The 21,500-nt window shown below is 33.8% G+C and overlaps 1 protein-coding gene and 1 long non-coding RNA gene across 2 annotated transcripts in view; one reads left to right on the top strand and one right to left on the bottom strand.

Moving 5' to 3' along the window:
- The first annotated feature begins 3,850 nt into the window (after window positions 1-3,850).
- LOC117099670 (60S ribosomal protein L32-like) lies at window positions 3,851-4,402 on the top strand. Its single transcript, XM_033239108.1, has one exon. It carries the CDS (start codon window positions 3,921-3,923, stop codon window positions 4,326-4,328), a length of 408 nt encoding a protein of 135 aa, XP_033094999.1. The 5' UTR covers window positions 3,851-3,920; the 3' UTR covers window positions 4,329-4,402.
- A 4,262-nt stretch (window positions 4,403-8,664) lies between these two features.
- The window catches only part of LOC117099671, a 134,765-nt gene continuing 121,929 nt past the window's right edge, over window positions 8,665-21,500 (bottom strand). The window contains exon 3 of the long non-coding RNA XR_004443940.1: window positions 8,665-8,720. This is a non-coding gene — a long non-coding RNA (uncharacterized LOC117099671). The remainder of the gene's footprint in view (window positions 8,721-21,500) is intronic.

The following is a 21,500-nucleotide window of genomic DNA, read 5'->3' on the forward strand; positions in this document are numbered from 1 at the left end:
TTTTAATGTTGATGAGTCCTTAGTCTGTTGGGGGTGGGGTAGTGGGATTTGTAATTTTTGTGTTTTGCCTTACTTGTAAATTTTCTGATTTCCTATCTCCTGGAAGTATTTCCCAGAGCCATACCCTAGTTTCTCAGTAGAATACATGAGTAAATGACCATTTGTCGTGGCCTATTCTATACTTTTATTTTCTCTGAATAGAACAAAGTAATCAATTTTGAGGAAATAGATGTCTCTCCCCAAGTCATGGTTTCCAATTAGATGTTTCCTAGGAAATGCCAGGATTGCTTATGGCCTGTTGTTAATAATCTGAAACTGCCTATTCTGTTAAATGTTAACTGTGATATGGAAATGTGATGGTATCTGCATTAGAGTCCACTAATCAAAATAATTATACTCACTGTGCACATTTCACATGCCTTCACTTAAATAGGATCAAGTATCATTTAATAAGAACCCTTAGTATAAAGCTACATTCTCAAGAGGCTCCCTCTCCTTCAAACTGGATGAGCTCAGCATCTTTTACAGAGGGAGCATTTGTAGAGATGTGAAGGTCTCTATTTTGCAATACTGGGATATATGTTAGCACCACAGGACTCCTCTCCCTCCTATGATCCCAGAGTGACATAAACACAACAGAGACTAGTATGCTTGTCCGATTCTTTGGAGTCTTACTGAAAACATAATGAATACAATTCAGGCCAAATCCAGTTAACTCATCCTCATACAACAGCATTCATACTTCTAACCCAATCATTGGAGTAGCCTTTATTCCTTGAGAGAAATATGGAAAAAAAAAGATCGATGGAGCAAGTTTTACCCATAATTTAGAGGTACATTTCTTTGGGGCTTTCTCATCCAATGATATTTTCTTCTTTGTTCTCCTACTATCTTGTGATGCAAAGCACATGCTAATGAACACTGGAAGTGTCCTGGCAAGTCCTTCACCCTAGTAGTAAGGTCATTAGTATGATTTATACTATCTCTTCCTCAACAAGCATCTATCATTTTACAAATTAAATATCAAATAACATAAATACTACACATCAAGTAAAGAAAAAGTAAAGAATCCTTGCACTATCTGCCAGTTTCACCATGCTTCTTAGAGGAAACTATGAACGTACTCAAGAACAGAAAGAATGCCAAATATCACTGGATGATACTGTTTATGACTTTCAATAGGCAGGATATTCAAAATGTAAGGAACACTGTACAGGGGGACCATCAAAAGGGGGATATGGACAAAGATAGACTGACTCAACTGTAAAATTAGTAAAGCTTAACTGTTATCTACTTTTTAAACAGTAAGACAGACAATTTTGTAAATGTACATCACTATCTTCAACAAATAGCACATGGCTTAAGAGAGTCACAGTTTCAAACAACATCTGATACTTTCTATTATATGTGTGTGTTAGCCCAGGTCCTCTGAGAAGCAGATGCCAAGATGGGGTTAAATGTGCAAGGATTTTATGAGAACAGATGCCTATGCGAGAGAAAAATTGGGCAGGAGCCAGAAAGGCTGGGTAAGCAGTCAGACCACAGTGCAGGTCTGTCCTGCAGTGAAGGACAGATAGGGGACAGAATGGAAAGAAGCACCTCAGAATCTACAGTCTGAGGGAGTTCAGCAGGCCTCTTGGGGACACCTGGAGCCAGTGTTTTGTCCTGAGAATGTGCCTGGCTTAATATACTCACCATGCTCAGTGACTGTGGGAAGAAGCCTAGGAATAGTGATGGATTTCAGAACACAGAAACTGGGACTTTCTTTCTTTTATGTCTTCCAAAGCTTCACCCACAGAATACAAAGATTTTTCTGTCATTGAAAAGAGTCAAAGATAAACTTTTGAGGACTCTCCTTATATCATGTAGTCTTGGTGTACAGGTGGGCATGAGATCTGGATAACTGCTAAGAGTTCTGTCACACTACCTGCATCATTGCCCTAGTTTCGTAGGTAGATTCACCTCAAGACATGTTTTAACTTTCACTTTCTTTCACCTACATACTCCTAAACTGTCTGCAATAATACTTCTACTTTCAACTTCCCATTTATTTGTAACTTTTCATCACCTATCTCATTACCAAATGCAATGATATATTTTTTAAGATGGATGCATTCTAGTGGACTTTTGCTGGCAGTGTCTGACTTTTGCTCACTCCCCTGAAATGCTCCTCTCTTGACTTCTGCGGCCCAGCGGTGCCTCAATTCTCTACATCTGTAATTACACCTTGTAGGCCTTTTTTATTCTGTCCTTTCACTTCTCCCAACCTTAAATGTTGACATTTACCAAGTTTCTCTCCTTAGACGGCTTCTCTCTAAATATATTTTTCACTTAGATCACCAATTATTTTCCAGAATTCTAACTCCTGAACATTCTACATGTTCTACATCTGAACTATTTTTGCAGCACCTGATATGTCTTTCCATGTATTTTCTGGACTTTTTTCCATGGAGATTTTGAAGGCATAGAACATGTTCAAAATCAAACGATTTATTTTCTACTTTCTTATTTTAGGAAATGACACCATCCATAAGCTGATTCTACCATGTGGAACCAGAAAAGGTTGAGGAGCATTTCTAATCCAAATTACCCTACATGTTAGTCAACAGACAAAGAAAGCAATGTACTTATGCTTCACATTTTAAAAGTTAATAGTTTTTCCAAGATAAATTACTTAAGTAAATTAGCCATATATAAAATAGAAAATTTGGAAACTTATACAATATAGCATATGCTATTAAGTTGTTTTTAATCTTTTAATATTTTATATTATTCTCAGTTAATATGGTTATATGTAAATGTTTACACATCTACCTCCACATATCCAACTAAGTGAAAACCTGGCAGAAGACTCAATGGATTATAATAAATATTTTGCTAAAATACTTTGTTAAAACAATACAACTAATACTTTCCAGAAATAATGTATTTCAAGTTTTCACTTTTCAATATAATTATGCAATAAATATGTTTATATAATTTCTGCAATTCATATATATTTCCATCTGGTACATGCTTAAAAGCGAATTAATAAACTGGGATGTTGTTTTCTACAATGTCTTATAGAAACTGCATAAAACTGTAAAACTGGGAGTTATTACTATAATTTTTAATAATCTTAGACATTTTTATAACCAACTGGTATTTTATGATTATCTTTTGTTTTTATTGTTATTCATAAAAGTGAACATTTTAATACATGTGTGTTTCATTTTAGTTTGTTTTTGGCATTCATGTAGCTAGAAGCTCAGCTCTTGCTTATTCTTCTTGTCACTGTCTTCAATCTTTCCCATGGAAGTCTCATTCAGTCTCATGGCTTTAAATATCATCTATATGTCCATAACTTCCAAATTCATATTTTCAGTTCAGATCTCTTCACAATTTTGTCTACTCTACATCTCCATATAGATGTTTAATAAAAATCTCAAATTTAACATTTTCAAAACTAAACACCCAATCTTCTCTCCAATATATTTCTCCCACTATTTCCATCATCTTCATTGATGACAACTTCATCTTTCTAGGTACACAAACAAAAGCCTTGGTGTTATCACTGATCCCTTTTCTTTATTCCATAGCCTATCAATCAGTAAATCCCACTGATTCTACCTTCAAGATATAGCAAAATTCTGACTACATTTTATCTCTTCAACTGCAATAGTCTGGATGTTTGATCTCTCCAAATCTCATGTTGAAATTTAACCCCCAATGTGGCTGTGTTGGGTGGTGGGGCAGTCTTCAGGTCCTGGGGTGGATCCCTCATGAATACATTAATGCCCTACGTGGTTAGGGGTGGTGAGTGAGTTCTTACTCTGATAGTCCTAGCAAGAGCTGCACTATTTTTTTTAAAAAAGAGACCCACCCCTTCTCTCTTCCTCGGCGCTGCCTACGGAGGTGGCAGCCATCTCCTCCTCGGCATCATGGCCGCCCTCAGACCCCTTGTGAAGCCCAAGATCGTCAAAAAAAGAACCAAGAAGTTTATCCGGCATCAGTCAGACCGATATGTCAAAATTAAGCGGAACTGGCGGAAACCCAGAGGCATTGACAACAGGGTTCGTAAAAGATTCAAGGGCCAGATCTTGATGCCCAACATTGGTTATGGGAGCAACAAAAAAACAAAGCACATGCTGCCCAGTAGATTCCGGAAGTTCCTGGTCCACAACGTCAAGGAGCTGGAAGTGCTGCTGATGTGCAACAAATCTTACTGTGCCGAGATTGCTCACAATGTTTCCTCCAAGAACCGCAAAGCCATCGTGGAAAGAGCCGCCCAGCTGGCCATCAGAGTCACCAACCCCAATGCCAGGCTGCGCAGTGAAGAAAATGAGTAGACAGCTGGTGTGCACGTTTTCTGTTTAAATAAATGTAAAAACTGAAAAAAAAAATAAAAAAAAAATAAAAAAAAGAGACCCACATCTCCCTTTCCTCTCTCTCTTGCTTTCTATCTCACAATGTGTACCTGCCACCTCCCCTTCACCTACCATGAGTAGAAGCAGCCTGAAGCCCTCATCAAGCCCAGATGTTGGAGACATACTTTTTGTACAGCCTGAAGAAATACGAGTCAAATGAACCTCTTTTCTTTATAAATTACCCAGCCTTAAGTATTCTTTTATAGCCACACAAAAGGATTAAGACATTGACTATTATACCTTAGTCTGAGCACATGGATTTCTGAAATAGCCTCCTACTAGTCTCCTTGCTTTCCACTTTATCTTATCAATCTATCCTCAGCATAGAAGGCATATATGTCCTTATAAGACAGAAGTAAGATTATGCCATTGTTCAAAAACCCTTCATGGCTCTCCATTTCACTCTGAATAAAAGCAAAGACCTTTAATATATTACAAGCCCATATGATCTGCCCCATTTCCTCTCTGACCTCATTCTTAGTCCAGTCTCCTCTACCACTGTGGTTTGCTTTAATGACCTAGGCCTATTCTCACCTTGGAGACTTTGCACCGGCTGCTTTCTTTTCATGAAAGTATATCTTTTAGATATCCATTTGCTTGATTCATTTATCTCATTTAAATATTTTCTCAAATATCACTGTGGTAAAAATACTTACATAAATGGTCCCCAATGCTTTGTCCCTTCCTATATCCACACTCTCTATTATGTGACTTTTTAGTTCTTCTAACAAGATAGTTTATTTCTCTAACCTTCAAATTTGAATTCACCTTGTGACTTTTTTGCCCAATAAAATGTGGCAGAATGAAGATGTTCTGGTTCCCAGCCTAGACCTCAAGATTCCTTGTATTTCCCCTTGCTCCCTCACTATCCTGTGCCTTCACTAGAAGAATATACCCTAACTAGCTTGCTGAAGGTGAAATACATAGAGCAGAGTCAAAACATTTCATGAGTTGCAACCAAGGGCTTCATAGATATTCCAATCCACAATCAAACATTACACATGTGAGAGAGCCTCGTTAGGACAAGAAAGAATGCCTAGACAAACTCAGCCTAAATTGTTGACCTGCACAATAAGCTAAACAAACTTTTATTGGTGTATGTTAGTGAAGCTGGTGGTTGTTTGTTCTCAGTATCATCATAGCAATAGATAACTTAGACAGTACCTCTAAGTGTGGTGCTACTATAAAAAAAATAAAGGTTATTGACTTTGGTACCAGTCAGAGGAGAGAGCTAGGAAATGATAAAGAAGCTGAAGATATGACAAGAATACTGTTACGAAGCTGAAAAAATAGTAACCCAGATCTTATACTGGCAAAACAATTTCAAAATTATCAAAGTCAATAACTTGAAATATAGAAAAGGTACCTAATGAACTTTTGGACTTGGCCAAAGTTATATCCAGACATAATTTCGGAAGCATGTGCTGAGTTTTTTTTTTTTTTTCTACAGCAAAAGTTAAGGTGTCATGTGAAACAGATGAACTCAGACAATAACTGACCAATTTGCAGAGAAAAATATGGAGATAACAACGAGGCCAGAACTTCCTGAGTTGGGAAACTAAACTACAGTCACACGTTGCTTAATGACACAAACACATCTCAGAAATTTGTCATCAGGCAATTTTATCATGGTAGGAACATTCTACTTCCAGAAACCTAGATAGTATTGCCTACTACACACCTATGCTATGTGAAATAGCCTATTGCTCCTAGGCTACAAACCCGTACAGCATGTTACTGTACTGAATACTGTAGGCAATTATAACACAATGGTAGGTATTTGCTTATCTAAACATATGTGAACATAGAAAAATAGAGTAAAACTATGCTATTATAATCTTGTGAGACTACCATCGTATATGTGGTCCATTATTGATTGAAATATTATGCAACACATAACTGCACTTCTTAATTTTAACCTCTTCAGCCAAGAAAAAATATTTAAGTAAGACATGACTTCAGGACACAGACAAAATCAAAGGTGTAGCTATAGTTTTCTTTGTAATACCTCTAAAAGAATTAAGAGGTATTACAGGAAGCTTTTCAACCAGATAAAACAACTTCCAGTAGTTATAAGGGCACTTTCTTAACAACCCAACTAGAAATGATTCAGACAAGATAAATTATTTGAAAGAAATGTGAGCATAGCCATTGAAAAATGGAATAGAATAATTTCAAATACAGTACATAAAAAATCAAGAACATTTTAAGAGAGCCATACTGGCAAAAGTACTGCCAGTATGCACAAAAATGTTGTGAGACTGAGAAAGAGAGACCCAGACCTCCAACTTTCTATAGGCTGAGACAGATGTTCAATATCAGGACCATTTCTTAAAAAGTACCCAGCATGGGCCGGGCGCGGTGGCTCAAGCCTGTAATCCCAGCACTTTGGGAGGCCGAGACGGGCGGATCACAAGGTCAGGAGATCGAGACCATCCTGGCGAACACGGTGAAATCCCGTCTCTACTAAAAAATACAAAAAAACTAGCCGGGCGAGGTGGCGGGTGCCTGTAGTCCCAGCTACTTGGGAGGCTGAGGCAGGAGAATGGCGTGAACCCGGGAGGCGGAGCTTGCAGTGAGCTGAGATCTGGCCACTGCACTCCAGCCTGGGCGACAGAGTGAGACTCCGACTCAAAAGTCATTGAGAACAATAAACAGATAATTCATTTTTAAGGAGCAGAACAAGACCAAAATAAAATAATATTCCCCCAAAGCAGGAGAGAACTTGGAACTTCACTTCAATAACATGTCAGAATTTCTATGGACCAGGGACTGCTATGTGCTTCTCGTTTTTTTTCCTTTTCATAAGTAATTTTCCCTGCTTTATCATTGTATGTTGAGTGCTTCAGAGGCACATATATTTTTCTTATTGTTATAGTCATACTTCTTTATCCACGGAGGATATGTCCCAAGGCCCCAGATGAATGCCTAAAAGCATGAATAGAACCAAATCCTATACATACTGTGATTTTTCAATTTGATAACAAAAGTAGCTACTAAGTGACCTATAGGCAAGTAGAGTGTACATTGTGAATATGCTAGACAAAGTGATGATTCATGTCCCAGGTGGAAGACAGTGGGCTGGTGTGAGATTTCATCACACTACTTAGAACATGGTACGATTTAAAACTCACGCATTGTTTATTTTTGAAATTTTTCATTTAATATTTTTGGATTACAGTTGACCATGAGAAACTGAAACTATAGAAAGCAAAGCAACAGATTAGGAGGAACTACTGTGCAGGTTTCTGGAACAAGAGGGGCCACATCCAGACCAATAGAAATCACAAAATGTTAGACTCTGAATTTGATGATAAGATTGGATGTGGTTGTTGACAGCTGTGTTTCTTAGTCTGTTTGGGCTGTTATAACAAAAGACTATACACTGCTTAGCTTATTAAAAACAGAAATTTATTTCTCACAGTTCTGAAAGCTAGAAAGTCCAAGATCAAGCAGTGGATTTAGCGTCTGGTGAGGATCCACCTTCTGGTTCACAGATAGCACCTTCTAGATATGTCTTCACATTGTGGAAGGGATGCAAGAGCTTCTGTGGGCCTATTTTATGTGGGCACTGGTGCCATTCATGAGGGCAGCACTAACCATCTCTCAAAAGGCCCCACCTCTTAATACTATCATCTTGGAGGTTAGGATTTCAACATATGAATTTTGGTGGGAACACAAACATTCAGACCATATCATCATCAGATGGGAAGAGCATATTTTTTATGTGGAAGGGGTGAATAAATATACGCTCCATGAGGGCAGACCATGATAGGTTGATTTCATTAGTAACTCCACTTCTCCCCATCTCTGAATGCACACATTTACCAAGTAACTTTGTAGCTCTTCTAACTAAAAAGGTAGAGTCGATTTCCTCACACTTTGAATGTAGGTTGGCTTTGTGATTTGCTTTGGTTAATAGAATGTGGCAGAGATCCTAATGTTACTGACCAAAAGAACTGCCCAGCCTGGATCACTGATTCATAGACATATCAGTTAAGTGAATGTTTATTGTTACATAACAAAAAGGTTGTGTCAACGTATGTCCTGCTCTACTTTTTTTTTTTTTTTCCCTAATACTTATCATCTTCTAACCTTATACACAATGGATTATCATTGTATCTCAGGTATGTAAGCTGGGCAAAGCATCGAATAAAATCTCTATATTTATGTGATTAATTTAAGTTCATTTAATTAATTGAATTAAATTAGAGAGAATGTTTGAGATAGATGGTTCTATTTCAGATAAATACTTATGCAAACATTGAATCATGGATTTGTTGCCCATTACATCTTCACGTTGGACAGAGTACCCTGTAGAAGAGGTAGAAGCAGAAACAGGCATTGAACATTACATCATCAGGATCGAATTAATCAGAATCATCTCATGCAGTGATTATGTCACTGGCATTAAACTGGTCTCCTTTTTCAATTTTGATACCTCAACTTTGAAGACCCTTCCTAGATAGTTCCACTAAATGGTATAAGGGAAATCCTTCATCATCAGCAATAATAACCTTGAGTTCCAGCTGACAAACCGACTCTATCTGTCCCCTCCTCCTAAGATCTCTCTTTATGTTGCAAACTATAATAACGATAATTATTTAATGAATTTGATATTTTTAACATTGATTGACTCTCAAATTATCATTAATTAACTAAAGTCAATACTAATTCATGTGTGCTTGGACTGAATGCTTTCCTATATGTTTTAATAACTCACATAGAATATCACCATTGTCCATATTTGTTTTGCGTTTCACAGCTTAGTAGACACTTTATATAATATAAAATAGCAGAAAAGTAAACCAAATAACAGTAACTGCCTTTATTTTCCACACTTCATTAGCATCTTAGGAATAATTCATGCATGTTATTAAAATTTGAACCCAAGTTAATTAATATTCCAAAATTATAATATTTTCTGTTGCATCTGCAGCTAATTGTAATCTGCCAATAATCACACAGAAAGAAAAGACAAATCACGATAAATCTAAGTAAACAGGTACAAGTAAATGGACTATGAAAATGGCATGTCTCTGTTTAAATGTCTTCCACAAATCCCAGAGAGATATGCTTGGACTTAATCTAATTGGGTTTGCTACTTCCTCACAGTTTAATGCCTGAATAACTTCAATCACATATGATGCTACTTATGCCAGCTAAGCAAATTAATTAATTAAGCTATTAGAACATATAGATCATATGAACTAGAAATCATCTGGCAATGTTAGTTTTATAATTGACCTAGTAAAGATTTTTTGGTTACCATTTTCAAATGTTACTGATGAAGTGAAACAAGAAATTTGGATACAGTTTAAACAGTGAAATGGATGATCCAGAAATAGTCTCTTGTCACCCCGCTATGGTAGTTTTTTTTAATTATATTTTGTTTTTGTTTTTATTATCTCTATTTTTGCTATGTTTCCTCAGTGTTCTTCACTGAACTACCCCCCCCAAAATTTTGTATGTTGGAGTCTTAATCTCCAGTACTCCAGAATGTGGCTGTGTTTAGAAATATGGTCTTCAAAAAGGAATTCAGTTAACATGTGATCACATGGATGGGCCCAAATTACGTAAGATTGGTGTCTTTTTAAGAAGAGGAGATCAAAATGCAGATGCACACAGAGGTAGAACAATGTAAAAACACAGGGAGAAGACAACTATCTACAAGCCAAGGAGACACACTCTAGAAGAAACCAGCCTTCCCATCACCTTGATCTTAGACTTCTAGATTCCAGAATTGTGATAAAATACTCATTGTTGAAGCCATCCAATCTGTGGTACTTTGTTATGGCAAATGTAGGAAACTAATACAAACATTTGTGGAACATATTTTTCATGATAGTCCTTGAAAATCTTAAATCAAAATTTTGGTGTTCTGGAAAAATAGACTGTTTGTATTCAGATATCTCAGTAAGACAAGATATATAATGCTTTCATTTTAGGAGAAACTACCCTAAAATATATCACTGAGACAGATTTGAGGCATAAGGCAGAAATTATTGGTTTCTTACCAGTGACCATGCTTTCTGTCTTCTTTACATAGAACTTCAATTATTCCCAGAGAAGTAGTATAACTCTATTGTAGCTATTAATGAACATGTGATCCAGTTTGGACAAATGAGATCAAATAGTAAATCTACTGGGTGTATCCTACAGGAAGTTTTTTAATTTTTAATGCTATAAAGAGAGTAGACTCAGCTGGTACCTTTGCTAGTACCTCTTTCTTCCTGCCTAGAATATAAACAATATCTAAAGGCAGATAAGCCATTTTGAAACCATGAAAAAATAAATACCACATGAAAAAGATAATGTGGTAGAAATTTTAAAGGATCTTGGACTTTCCCTAAGCAGTTATCTTGAACTAATTTCCTCTGGCTTTCTCATAGTGTGAGAAAAATGAGCCCCTATTTGCTGAACCTATTTTAGGTGGGTTTCTGGCACATCTACTCAAACATAATTCAAAGTGATACAAAGAGTGTGACTGATACAATGGTTTGTAAAGGTGCTTCCATTACAGGCCACTGTAATGGAACATAAAGTACAAATTCTGTTTAGCTATGATGGTTAAAGCTTTAAGCTACTGGTGTTTTATGAAATTGAATCTTTAAAAAAAATACCATCGTGCTGAGAAATGTTATGCAAAATAGAAATTATAGATTAACTCTTGTTATCCTTTCTTGTAACTGTTCACAAGCAGACTACATATCAGGGAGTGTATCCTCAGTGAATATTCACAAATGGGTAAAGGTGAAAGTGCATTGTATTAATAATGCTGTGGCAATAGCACTTCTTTAGAGGAGATTTATGATGGCATATACTCTGTTGCCAATGCCATTTTGTTCACAGAAAACAGAATTTAGAAAATACAGATTGACTATCCCAAGTCCTGAAATCCGAAATCCCCAATGCTCCAAAATTCAAAACATTTTCGTGCTGATACGATGCTCAAAGGAAATCCTCATAAGAGGATTTTGGATTTCAGATTTTCAGACTTGAGATGCCCAACTGATAAGTAATGCAAATATTCTGAGATCCTAAAATATTAAAAATCCAAAATATTTCTTGTCCCAAGCATTTCAGATAAGGAATATTCAACCTGTATAGGAAAATATGATAAAACCTAATTGATATATCACATTTCATACTTTAAGATAATTTATATTAATTTGCTAACATAAAAAATTTAGCTTCCCACAAGTGTCAGTAATTTCCATTCAATTCTCATTTGCATTGTTGAATATTAAATATGTGTGTGTACATGTATTTATATAAAAAGATAAACCATATGTGGGTCTATATATGTATAATATTCTTACATGTAGGGGTAGAGAAGAATTGGAAGAAAAGGAACAAAAATTATACTGCTCTGAATATACCATATTTGATATATTTTAATCTATGTTTTATATAGTTATAATACAAGATTAATTTTCAGAGAAGCAATTTCTAAATATCTGAAGTAAAATAATTCATATAAGCTTAAATTTATACTAATTTGGTAGTGTAATCATGACTACAAAACACAGTACTTTGAATACTCTTAATGAGATATTTCTGAAACACAAACATAATATTATCTTAAAATCTGAAATTGCTTTTAGTACTTAAAATGTTGATGAGGATATTAATATTATTATACTGAATCTGTGGTGTGTGTTTTATGGAAAAAAGTGAATAATTATTTCAGTAACATTGAAATACAAATGAAAAAGATGAGCAAAGCAGTTAAGTAATTGCCTTACAGCACCGAGTTTAAATTATTTATATAAAATATAATAATTATTTGTATTAATTACTCATTAAATAAGTATATCTTATGGTATATTTTATCTTTACAGAATAAATAAATACTTCTTAGGTCTGAATACTTGTCCTAGAAATAAAAATGAATCCATGAGAAACAAACAATCCTAGTGCTCAAATGATAGCCTCTAAATACCCTATTCCACAAAATGGAAGGGCTTTTTGTAAGGCAGGTATGGCACCAGAAATTTGTGAGTCTGAAAAATCATTTCATACTAGACAGTATGGAAACTAACAAAGACTATCAGTGGCATGTCAATAGGATCCAGGAGAAAACCTGAAGAGCTTTTTACTGGATAAAAATCAAATAATGTAAGCATGAATAAACATATTACCTGTAATATATTGAAATATATCAAATATATTTAAATATCAGCTATTCATTTGAAAAAATAGTCATAATTTTTAGAAGAGTCTAAATAAATAATTTCTTTGAATTAATTTTAATATTTATTATTTTAATTAATACATAAAATTGTATATATTTATCAAGTACAACATGCTGTTTTGAAATATGTATGTATTTTTGAATGGCTAAATCAAGCAATTAACATATACGTTACTTTATATACTTAGCATTTTTTTAGTGAGAACTTTAAAACCTTCTCTCAACAACATAATATATTGTTATTAATTATAGTCACCATGTTTTACAATAGATCTGTTGAACTTATTCATCTTAACTGAAATTTTGTATCCTGTAGCTAACATCGTCCCAATCTCTTCTGCCAAAACAAATCATTTTTTAAAACTAGTAAATAAGAGAACATGTAAAATATGTATCTCATCTTTTCTATATAACCACCTTGTGTTCCAGGCTCTGAAAGTGTTAAAGGCAGACCTAGTTGCATAATGGGTTTAATCAATTCTAGTCCCCTACTGAAAAATAATTTTATAAATACTGAAATTAATATCGTAATGATTATTCCTATAAAGACTTCTTTTCATACATTTTATACACTTCACTCAGGATAAACTTCTGAAAACATAATTATAAAGTGAAGGCATATAGAAATAATAAATTTGATAGATAACATTAAATTGTCTTACAAGGAAGTCTGTGATTCTCTTTTCTTACCAACAGTGTATGACATTACGCATTTTCTTAGATTGCATCAATGTTGTGTATTTCTGTTTCAGTTTTTCCAATCTTACTTATAGAATTAAACATCTATTTCATTGTGTGTTATAAGCACCTTTTAAATTATGAGTGATACTGACCTATTCTATTCCCATGTTTATAATTAGTTTGTTTATTTCTGTTATTTTGCTTTTTTTTTAAATTAAAATTTTTATTTTCTGTTGTACTCCTCTTTTAAAAAGTTGCCTCTCATTTTGTTTGTTGGTTCTTATATTATTGATTTTTCTGAATGCTCTCTATATATTATGAAATTAGCCCTGTTCCACATTTTTGCAGTAATATTTCCAAGGGCATTATTTTTTTCATTATTTATTAATTTCTTCCCACAAAAAAATTCTTAAAAATTTATAATTATCAGTTACTTTATAAATCTTGTTTTTTTGTTATTTAAGTCATGTTAAGAAAGTATCTACTTTATTTACTTCTAAAGTGATAGGATCTCCTAAAGCAACAGTGGAATTTGTATAAAACATAATACAAAGAGAAACCTATACATGCATTTATACTAGATTTCTAAAATACAATTATATTTAGAAAAAATGTTTTTCAGAAAAAGGAGGTAATCATTCTTGAATGACTGTGCATTCAATGCTAAAATTGTTCTAATAAGCAAGATATGAAGAAAGGTTTTGCGTGGCTTGCTAACAGATATAAGATAAAGAAAAGAAGAGATTAAGACTTCAAATAAGCTAAAATTCAATCTAGAATTTAACCAAATGGAATAAATTTTTCACAAAGATTAAACTGCTCCTGTTCTGTGCAGGGCAACCTGATAGTGTGGTAAAAAATTGCAATGAGATTAATAGGGCAGAGGAGGAATTTATAAAGCACAGTTTAAACTGCCTCAGAGACAGTGTTGGGGGAACAGTTTTGGGAAGTTTGAGAGACACATTCAAGGGTAAAATCAGAATATGGTCTTGGGTTGTAAACAAGAAACAACATACTGAGTCCACACACTGGGGCACTTCTTAGGGAGTGGAAAATTCCTGAATTTATGCACTCCATATTTTGCCAAGATATTATTTGAAAGTCATTCATTCATTTAATCAATAGAAAGCCTAGTATATGCCAGGAATTATTACTTAACTGGTGAAGGTAGAGGAGTGAATAAGACAAGTAAGGCCTTTGCTTTCACAAAATTTACATTTTATTTGAGCGAGACAGGAAACTACAATTAAATTCCTAAGCAAACAAGGCAAGCTTGAGTTGTGATCAAAGTGGTAAAGATGGTAAATACAATAATATGAGTACTTGTGGTGGCTGGGGTGATTAAAGAATCCCCTCAGAAGAAATGGCACTTGAATTGAACATGGAGTCATATGTGACCATGCAGATAAAGCCGGAATAGTGCTGCAAGAGGAGAGACTAGCAAGGCCTTTATTCAGCAATTAGCTTAATATGTTCAAGAAAGAGAAAGATCACTGTGGCTAGCTAGGGCAGGACGGGGTGGAGAAGAGTGTTGTAAGATAGTTCATTCTAAGGTGTAGAAGACAGGTTTAAAAATATATATATACCCAAAGGATTATAAATTATTCTACTACAAAGACACATGCACACGTATGTTTATTGCAGCACTATTCACAATAGCAAAGACTTGGAATCAACCCAAATGTCCATCTGTGACAGACTGGATTAAGAAAATGTGGCACATATACACCATGGAATACTATGCAGCCATCAAAAAGGATGAGTTTGCGTCCTTTGTAGGGACATGGATGCAGCTGGAAACCATCATTCTTAGCAAACTATCACAAGAAGAGAAAACCAAACACCGCATGTTCTCACTCATAGGTGGGAACTGAACAATGAGATTACTTGGACTCGGGAGGGGGAACATCACACACTGGGGTCTATCATGGGGAGGGGGGAGGGGGGAGGGATTGCATTGGGGAATTATACATGATATAAATGATGAATTGATGGGTGCTGACGAGTTGATGGGTGCAGCACACCAACATGGCATAAGTATACATATGTAACAAACCTGCACGTTATGCACATGTACCCTAGAACTTAAAGTATAATAAAAAAAAAAAAATAGAAGAGCGACATGATCTTATTTATATTGCTTTTTTCTTTTTAAAAATTACTGGATTTAGAATAATATCCAAAATTATTTAGACTGTCCTCCAGGGTTACCCAAAGCCAATACATAGTTTTGGTGTCTGGGCTCCTTCACTTAACATAATGTTTTTCGCATTTATCCATGTGTAGCATGTATCAATAGTTCATTTCTTTACATTGCTCTCCTGCATTCAAATGCTTTTAAATTACTTTTCGAATTAAACAGCTGTTGTCGTTTGAGAGTTCTTTATAAATTCCGGAATATTTTGTTGGCTATATGGTTTACAAACATTTTCCTCCGCTCTGTAAGTCATGTTTTCATTCATTTAACAGATTTTGCACATAGAATGTATTTTTAATTTTAATAAAGTCAAATTATCATTTTCTTTTAATAATTACCTTGAAATCCAGTCTAAAAACTCTTTGCCTAACCCTAGATCCCTAAGATATTTTTTATGTTTTGTTTTCAAATGTTTTAGAGTTTTATATTTTACATTGATGCACATAATCAATTTTGAGTTAATCTTAGAGAAATGTGAGACTTGGTAAAGGTCCATTAGTTTGCTTGTGGGTGTCAAATGGAATCAGCACCATTTACTTAAAACACAGCCATTCCTCCATTAAATTGCTTTTTCATTTTTGTCAAAATCAATTGGACATATTTTTGTTGGTCTCTTTCTGGTTTACATTTTCTGTTCCATCCCTTTGCCAATAGCACACAATATTGATTACTATGGCAATATATAAGAAGTTTTGAAATTAAAGAAACTAATTTATTGCACTTAATTATTCTTCAATATTGTTCCAGCTATTCTTGTTCCCTTGCCTTGTCATGTAAATTTTAAGATAATCATGTCTATATCTATCTACACAAAATCTTGCTAGACTTTGAAAGAACTGAGATAAACTCATATATCAATTGGGGGAGAATTAACATCTTTACTATATTGTGTCTTCTAATGCCTGTTTATGATATGTCTCTCAATTTATTTAGATCTTCAATTTATTTCAACAGTGTTTTGTATATTTTAGCACACAAGACCTGTACGTATTTTGCTAGATTTTCACCTAAGTATTTTATTTTTTTGATTGTATGAATGGAATTGTGATTTTAATTTTGGTCACCACATATTCATTGTCATTTCTAATATATAGATATTAATTTTTATATGTTGATATGTTACACTGCAACTTTGCTGGTCATTTACTAGTTCTATGAATTGGATTTTTTAAAAATAGATTTCTTGGGACATAGACATTCATATCCTCTGCAAATAGCAGCAGCTTTATTTCTTCACTTCTGTTATGTATGCCTTCTATTTCCTTTTCTCACCTTATTGGCTAGAAGTTCCACCACTATTTTGAATAAGAGTGGTGAGAGTGAACATCCCTGCCTTATCCTCAATCTTACAAGAAAAGTCTTTCACTATTAAGTGTAATGTATGCTGCAGGAAATTTTTTAAATTGAGGTAAAATTCAGGAAACATACAAGTAACCATTTCTAAAGTATACAATTCAGTGACCTTTAGTACATTCCAGTGTTCTACAACTGTAAGTTTTATCCACTTCCAAAATATGTTTATTATCCTAAAAAACTCATTTCCATTAAGTAGTCATTCCCCATTCTCCCTTCACCCCTACCGCCTGGTAAACAATAATCAGCTTTCTGATAAATGGAACCATATAACATATTACCTACTTTGTCTGGCTTCTTTTACTTCACATCATGTTTTTAAGGCTCATCCATTTTATAGGATGTACCAGCACTTTATTTCTCTTAATGGCTGAATAATATTTTATTGTATAGATATGCCACATTTTGGTTATTCATTTACCAGTTGATAGACATTTCAGGTGTTTACCTTTTGGCTGTGGTGAATAGTCCTTCTATTAAGATTTATATACAACATTGTTTGAAGATTCGTTTACAATTTCTTTGGGTATATACCTATGCCTGGAGTTGCTGTGGCATTTGGTAATTCTATGTCTAACTTTTTGAGGAATTGCTAAACTGTTTTTCACTCAAGCTGTACCATTTTACATGTCTGAGCAATGTTCAAAGACTCAATTTCTCATGTCTTCTTTAACACTTTTTTCTATTTTTTATTTTTCGTTTTGTTTTGTTTCAGTTATATCCATCCTAGTAACTGTGAAGTACTAATTATGTTGACACAATTTTCATGTGTCTGTTGGCTGTTTGCATATCCACTCTGGATGAATATCCATTCAGATCCTTTGCTCATTTTCAAAACTGGTTATTTGTCTTTGTAATATTGACTTTTAAATGTTCTTTTTATTTTCCACATACGAGTCCCTTATGAGATATATGATTTGTAAAATATTCTCTCCTACTCTCTGGATTGTCTTTTCACTTTCTTGAAAATGTCATTTGCTACACAAATTTTAAAAATATTTTTATTTTTAATTTTTGTGGGGACATAGTATTTGTACATGAGATATTTTGATGCAGGTATACAATGTGTAATAATCATATCATGCAGAGCAGGGTATCCATACCCTCAAGCATTTATCCTCTGTGTTACAAACAATCCAATTGCACTCTTTTAGTTATTTTTAAATGTACAATTAAGTTATTATGGACTATAGTCACCCTGTTGTTCTATCAAATAGTAGGTCTTATTCATTCTAACTCTTTTGGTACACTCAATTATTACTGGCCTTTTCTAACACCTCTGTGTCAGGGATGTTGAAGTGACTCAGTGCAACCCCACAGAAGTGGAAATGTCTTCCCACTCATTCTTTGCTGGCATGGGTGGAGTCGAACTATAGTCTTTTAATGTGGTGTTTGGATGTAGAACAGTAATTGTGCGAAAGTTTCTGTCTTGCTAGTCTGCCCCTTTCCTGGTCTTTTGGCTACCAAAAGCAGGTCTTTATTGGAATTTGATTTTTGTCATTGTTGGTATTTCTAGGTTGCTGCTTGCTCAACTTCAAGTATGGAATATATAAGGAAAAAAGAACACCTTAAAAATGTACCACCACATTATCATCAGATAACAAAGTCCATAGCCAATCTGCCTTTTTCTCTACACCTTTTAGAGTAATACATACAGTCTGAAATATATACACATGAGTAATGCATTATACTGAAACATTATGACAGCTACAACAGTACCAGGTGATAGAAAATTAAAACTTATTTACTGAATACCAACTATTTACCAGGCATACACACACGTACAGATATGTGTGGGAGAGGGAGAGGGAAAAGATTCTCACATACACACATATATGTATTAAATGTAAACTCATTAGTATCACAGAAAATCCATGAAATAAATAATATTACTATTCTTTAACAAATGGGAAAATTCTAATAGAAAGAGAGGCTAATAACTTACTTAAAATCACACAGCAAAAGTTGTATCTGAACTTGAAACCAGATATATTCTCAGTATCTATATTTTTTACCAGGTTTTCTTTACCTGTTTATACCACCTTGTACCTAGCATGGTTCTTTGCATGTTGAGACTCAAAAAATATCTGTTGAGTAAGCAAAGATATTTTAAAAATTAATGTAGTATCTGTTTCTCAAAACCAAAAATTCTTCTTAGTTTTCCTACTTGAGTTAATACTGCATGACTGGTGCCCCTCTCAAATCTGTGGACTCCTGAATGTGCGTGCATGCACACACACACACACACACATAAATGTATGCAATACATACATTGCTCAATTTTAGTGTTTTCACATCACCAAATTTGTTAAGTATTGCCAAATAGCTCTCCATACTAATTTGTCAATTAACATATTCAATAGCAGACTATAGATTATCCATTTGTCACCATCTTCACTAGCACTGTTATGTCACACTATTTATATTTTTTCTATTTTTTAAATTTGTCTTCCAATGATTAGTAGTGAAATTAAGAATATGTCCATGTATTTATGTATACATATGTAACAAACCTGCACGTTGTGCATATGTACCCTAGAACTTAATGTATAATAATAATAATAATAATAAAAGAATATGTCCATGTATTTTTAGCATCCAAATTTCTTCCTCTACTTTAGACAATTTTTTCACTCGGTTTTTCCTTTTCTCTTCCTTCTTGAGTAATAGGACTCCTTTTATACTCTGGAATACAATCTTTTCCATTTTAATTCATTACATATATCTTCACCAAAATTTAGTTTGTGAATTAAATGGATGATGTTTTTTCTTATGTAGAATTTTTCTTTTTTTTTGTATTTATTTTAACGTTGCCAACCCTAACAATCTTTTATATTTATAGTTTTCATATTTTGAGCCATTAGCCCTAATAGAAAATTTATTTCTCTTTTTATATTTAAATTAATAACACATTATCTCAAACATTACAGTTTGTAATAAGATATTTATTGTAACCTTGTTCTTAAATTTTTTATTTTAATATTCTTAGATATTTGTTTGCCATAAAAGTTTTAAGATAAGCTTTTGAGTGCTCTCAAAATTCTTGCTAAGATTTTGAATAAAACCGATATTAGGATAAATTGACTATAATTGATATGTTTATAATATTGATTTTTCTCTTTCATGAACATATCTATCCATTTATTAAAATGTTCTTTTCTTTTTTTATTCCTAAATTTTAAAAATAATTGACGCATAATAGTTGTGCATATTTATAAAGAACAGTGTGTTGTTTCACTGTATGTATACATTATATAATGATTAAATCAGGATAATTAGCATATCTATCACTTAAAATATGTATAATTTCTTTGTGGTGCTATCACTCAAAATCCTCTCTTCTAGCCATCTTGAAAGAGAGAATACATCATCACTAGCTGTAGTCACCCTGCTATGTAATAGAACACCCAGAACTTACTGGAACTGCAACTTTGACCATTGACCAACCTTTTCCTATTCCTCATCCCCGATCCTCTCCAACTTCCAGTAGCTGCCATTCTACTCTCTACTCATATAATATCAACCTTTTAAGATTCCACATATGAGTGAGATTATGTGGTGTTTGTCTTTCTGTGTCTGGCTCATTTCACTTAACATAATGATCTCCCAATTCATTCACGTTGCTGTAGACAATAGGATTTCATTCTGTTTTATGTCTAAGTAGTATCAAACTAAAACGTTTCCCCTCAGCAAATGAAACAATCAACAGAGTAAGGAGACAATCTATAGAATGGAAGAATGTATTTGCAAACCTGGCATCTGACAGGGGGTTAGTGTCCAGAATTTATAAGGAACTTATACAATTCAATAGCAAATAACAATAATAATAATCTGAATTTAAAATGGGCAAAAAACCTGAATAGACATTTCTTGAAAGAAAACATACATACAAATGGCCAACAGATATATGAAAAAAAAATCTCAACATTACTTATCATCAGGGAAATGCAAATCAAAACCTCAATGAGGTATCACTTTACCCCAGTTAGAAGGAGTTATTATCAGAGACAAAAAGAATAGCAAATTCTGGCAAGGATGTGGAGAAAGGAAAAGTTGATGGGAATGTAAATTAGTATAGCCGATATGGAAAACAGTATGGAGGTTCCTTTAAAAATTAAAAATAGAACAACCATATGATCTAGCAATTCCATTCTTTTCCCTTTTTTATCAAGATGTATACTTTCCATCTTAGGAACCTAGCCATTTGGCTCTCCTCATTCTACATATTATCTATATTTGTCATATATGTAGAGCAGAGAGGATTCCCCAAATAACGTATAATGCTATCATAACCAGAAATCTCTATGAGACTTTTTTCACTCAATAATATGTCCTGAACATACTTTCATTTTAATATCTTTAATGAATGCCTAATATATCATCTTTAATGGCCAAAAATATGCCAAAAGTGTAGATGCTTAATTATTATTTAAGAAATTGTACTAACAGATAATTAGACTATTTAAAATTGTTCTTTTTACATATAATGTATTGTATTACATATAATGACACCCTTGAAATAAATGCATATAAACCTTTGTCTTCCTGTCAAATTCTCCCTTTAGGACGAATTACCTTTAAATAAAAGTGCTGGCTTCTTAGAGAACTAGTAAATGTCTTCAGGGATAGATAAGGCAGTTATAGACATCTGATTTATATGTGACCA

The sequence above is a fragment of the Trachypithecus francoisi genome, unplaced genomic scaffold (assembly GCF_009764315.1).
Source record: "Trachypithecus francoisi isolate TF-2019V2 unplaced genomic scaffold, Tfra_2.0 Lachesis_group17, whole genome shotgun sequence".
Classification (NCBI taxonomy): Eukaryota; Metazoa; Chordata; class Mammalia; order Primates; family Cercopithecidae; genus Trachypithecus; species Trachypithecus francoisi.

Excerpts from the sequence above, each read along its gene's own strand:
- LOC117099670 (XM_033239108.1), top strand. The coding sequence starts at position 3,921 with ATGGCCGCCCTCAGACCCCTTGTGAAGCCCAAGATCGTCAAAAAAAGA.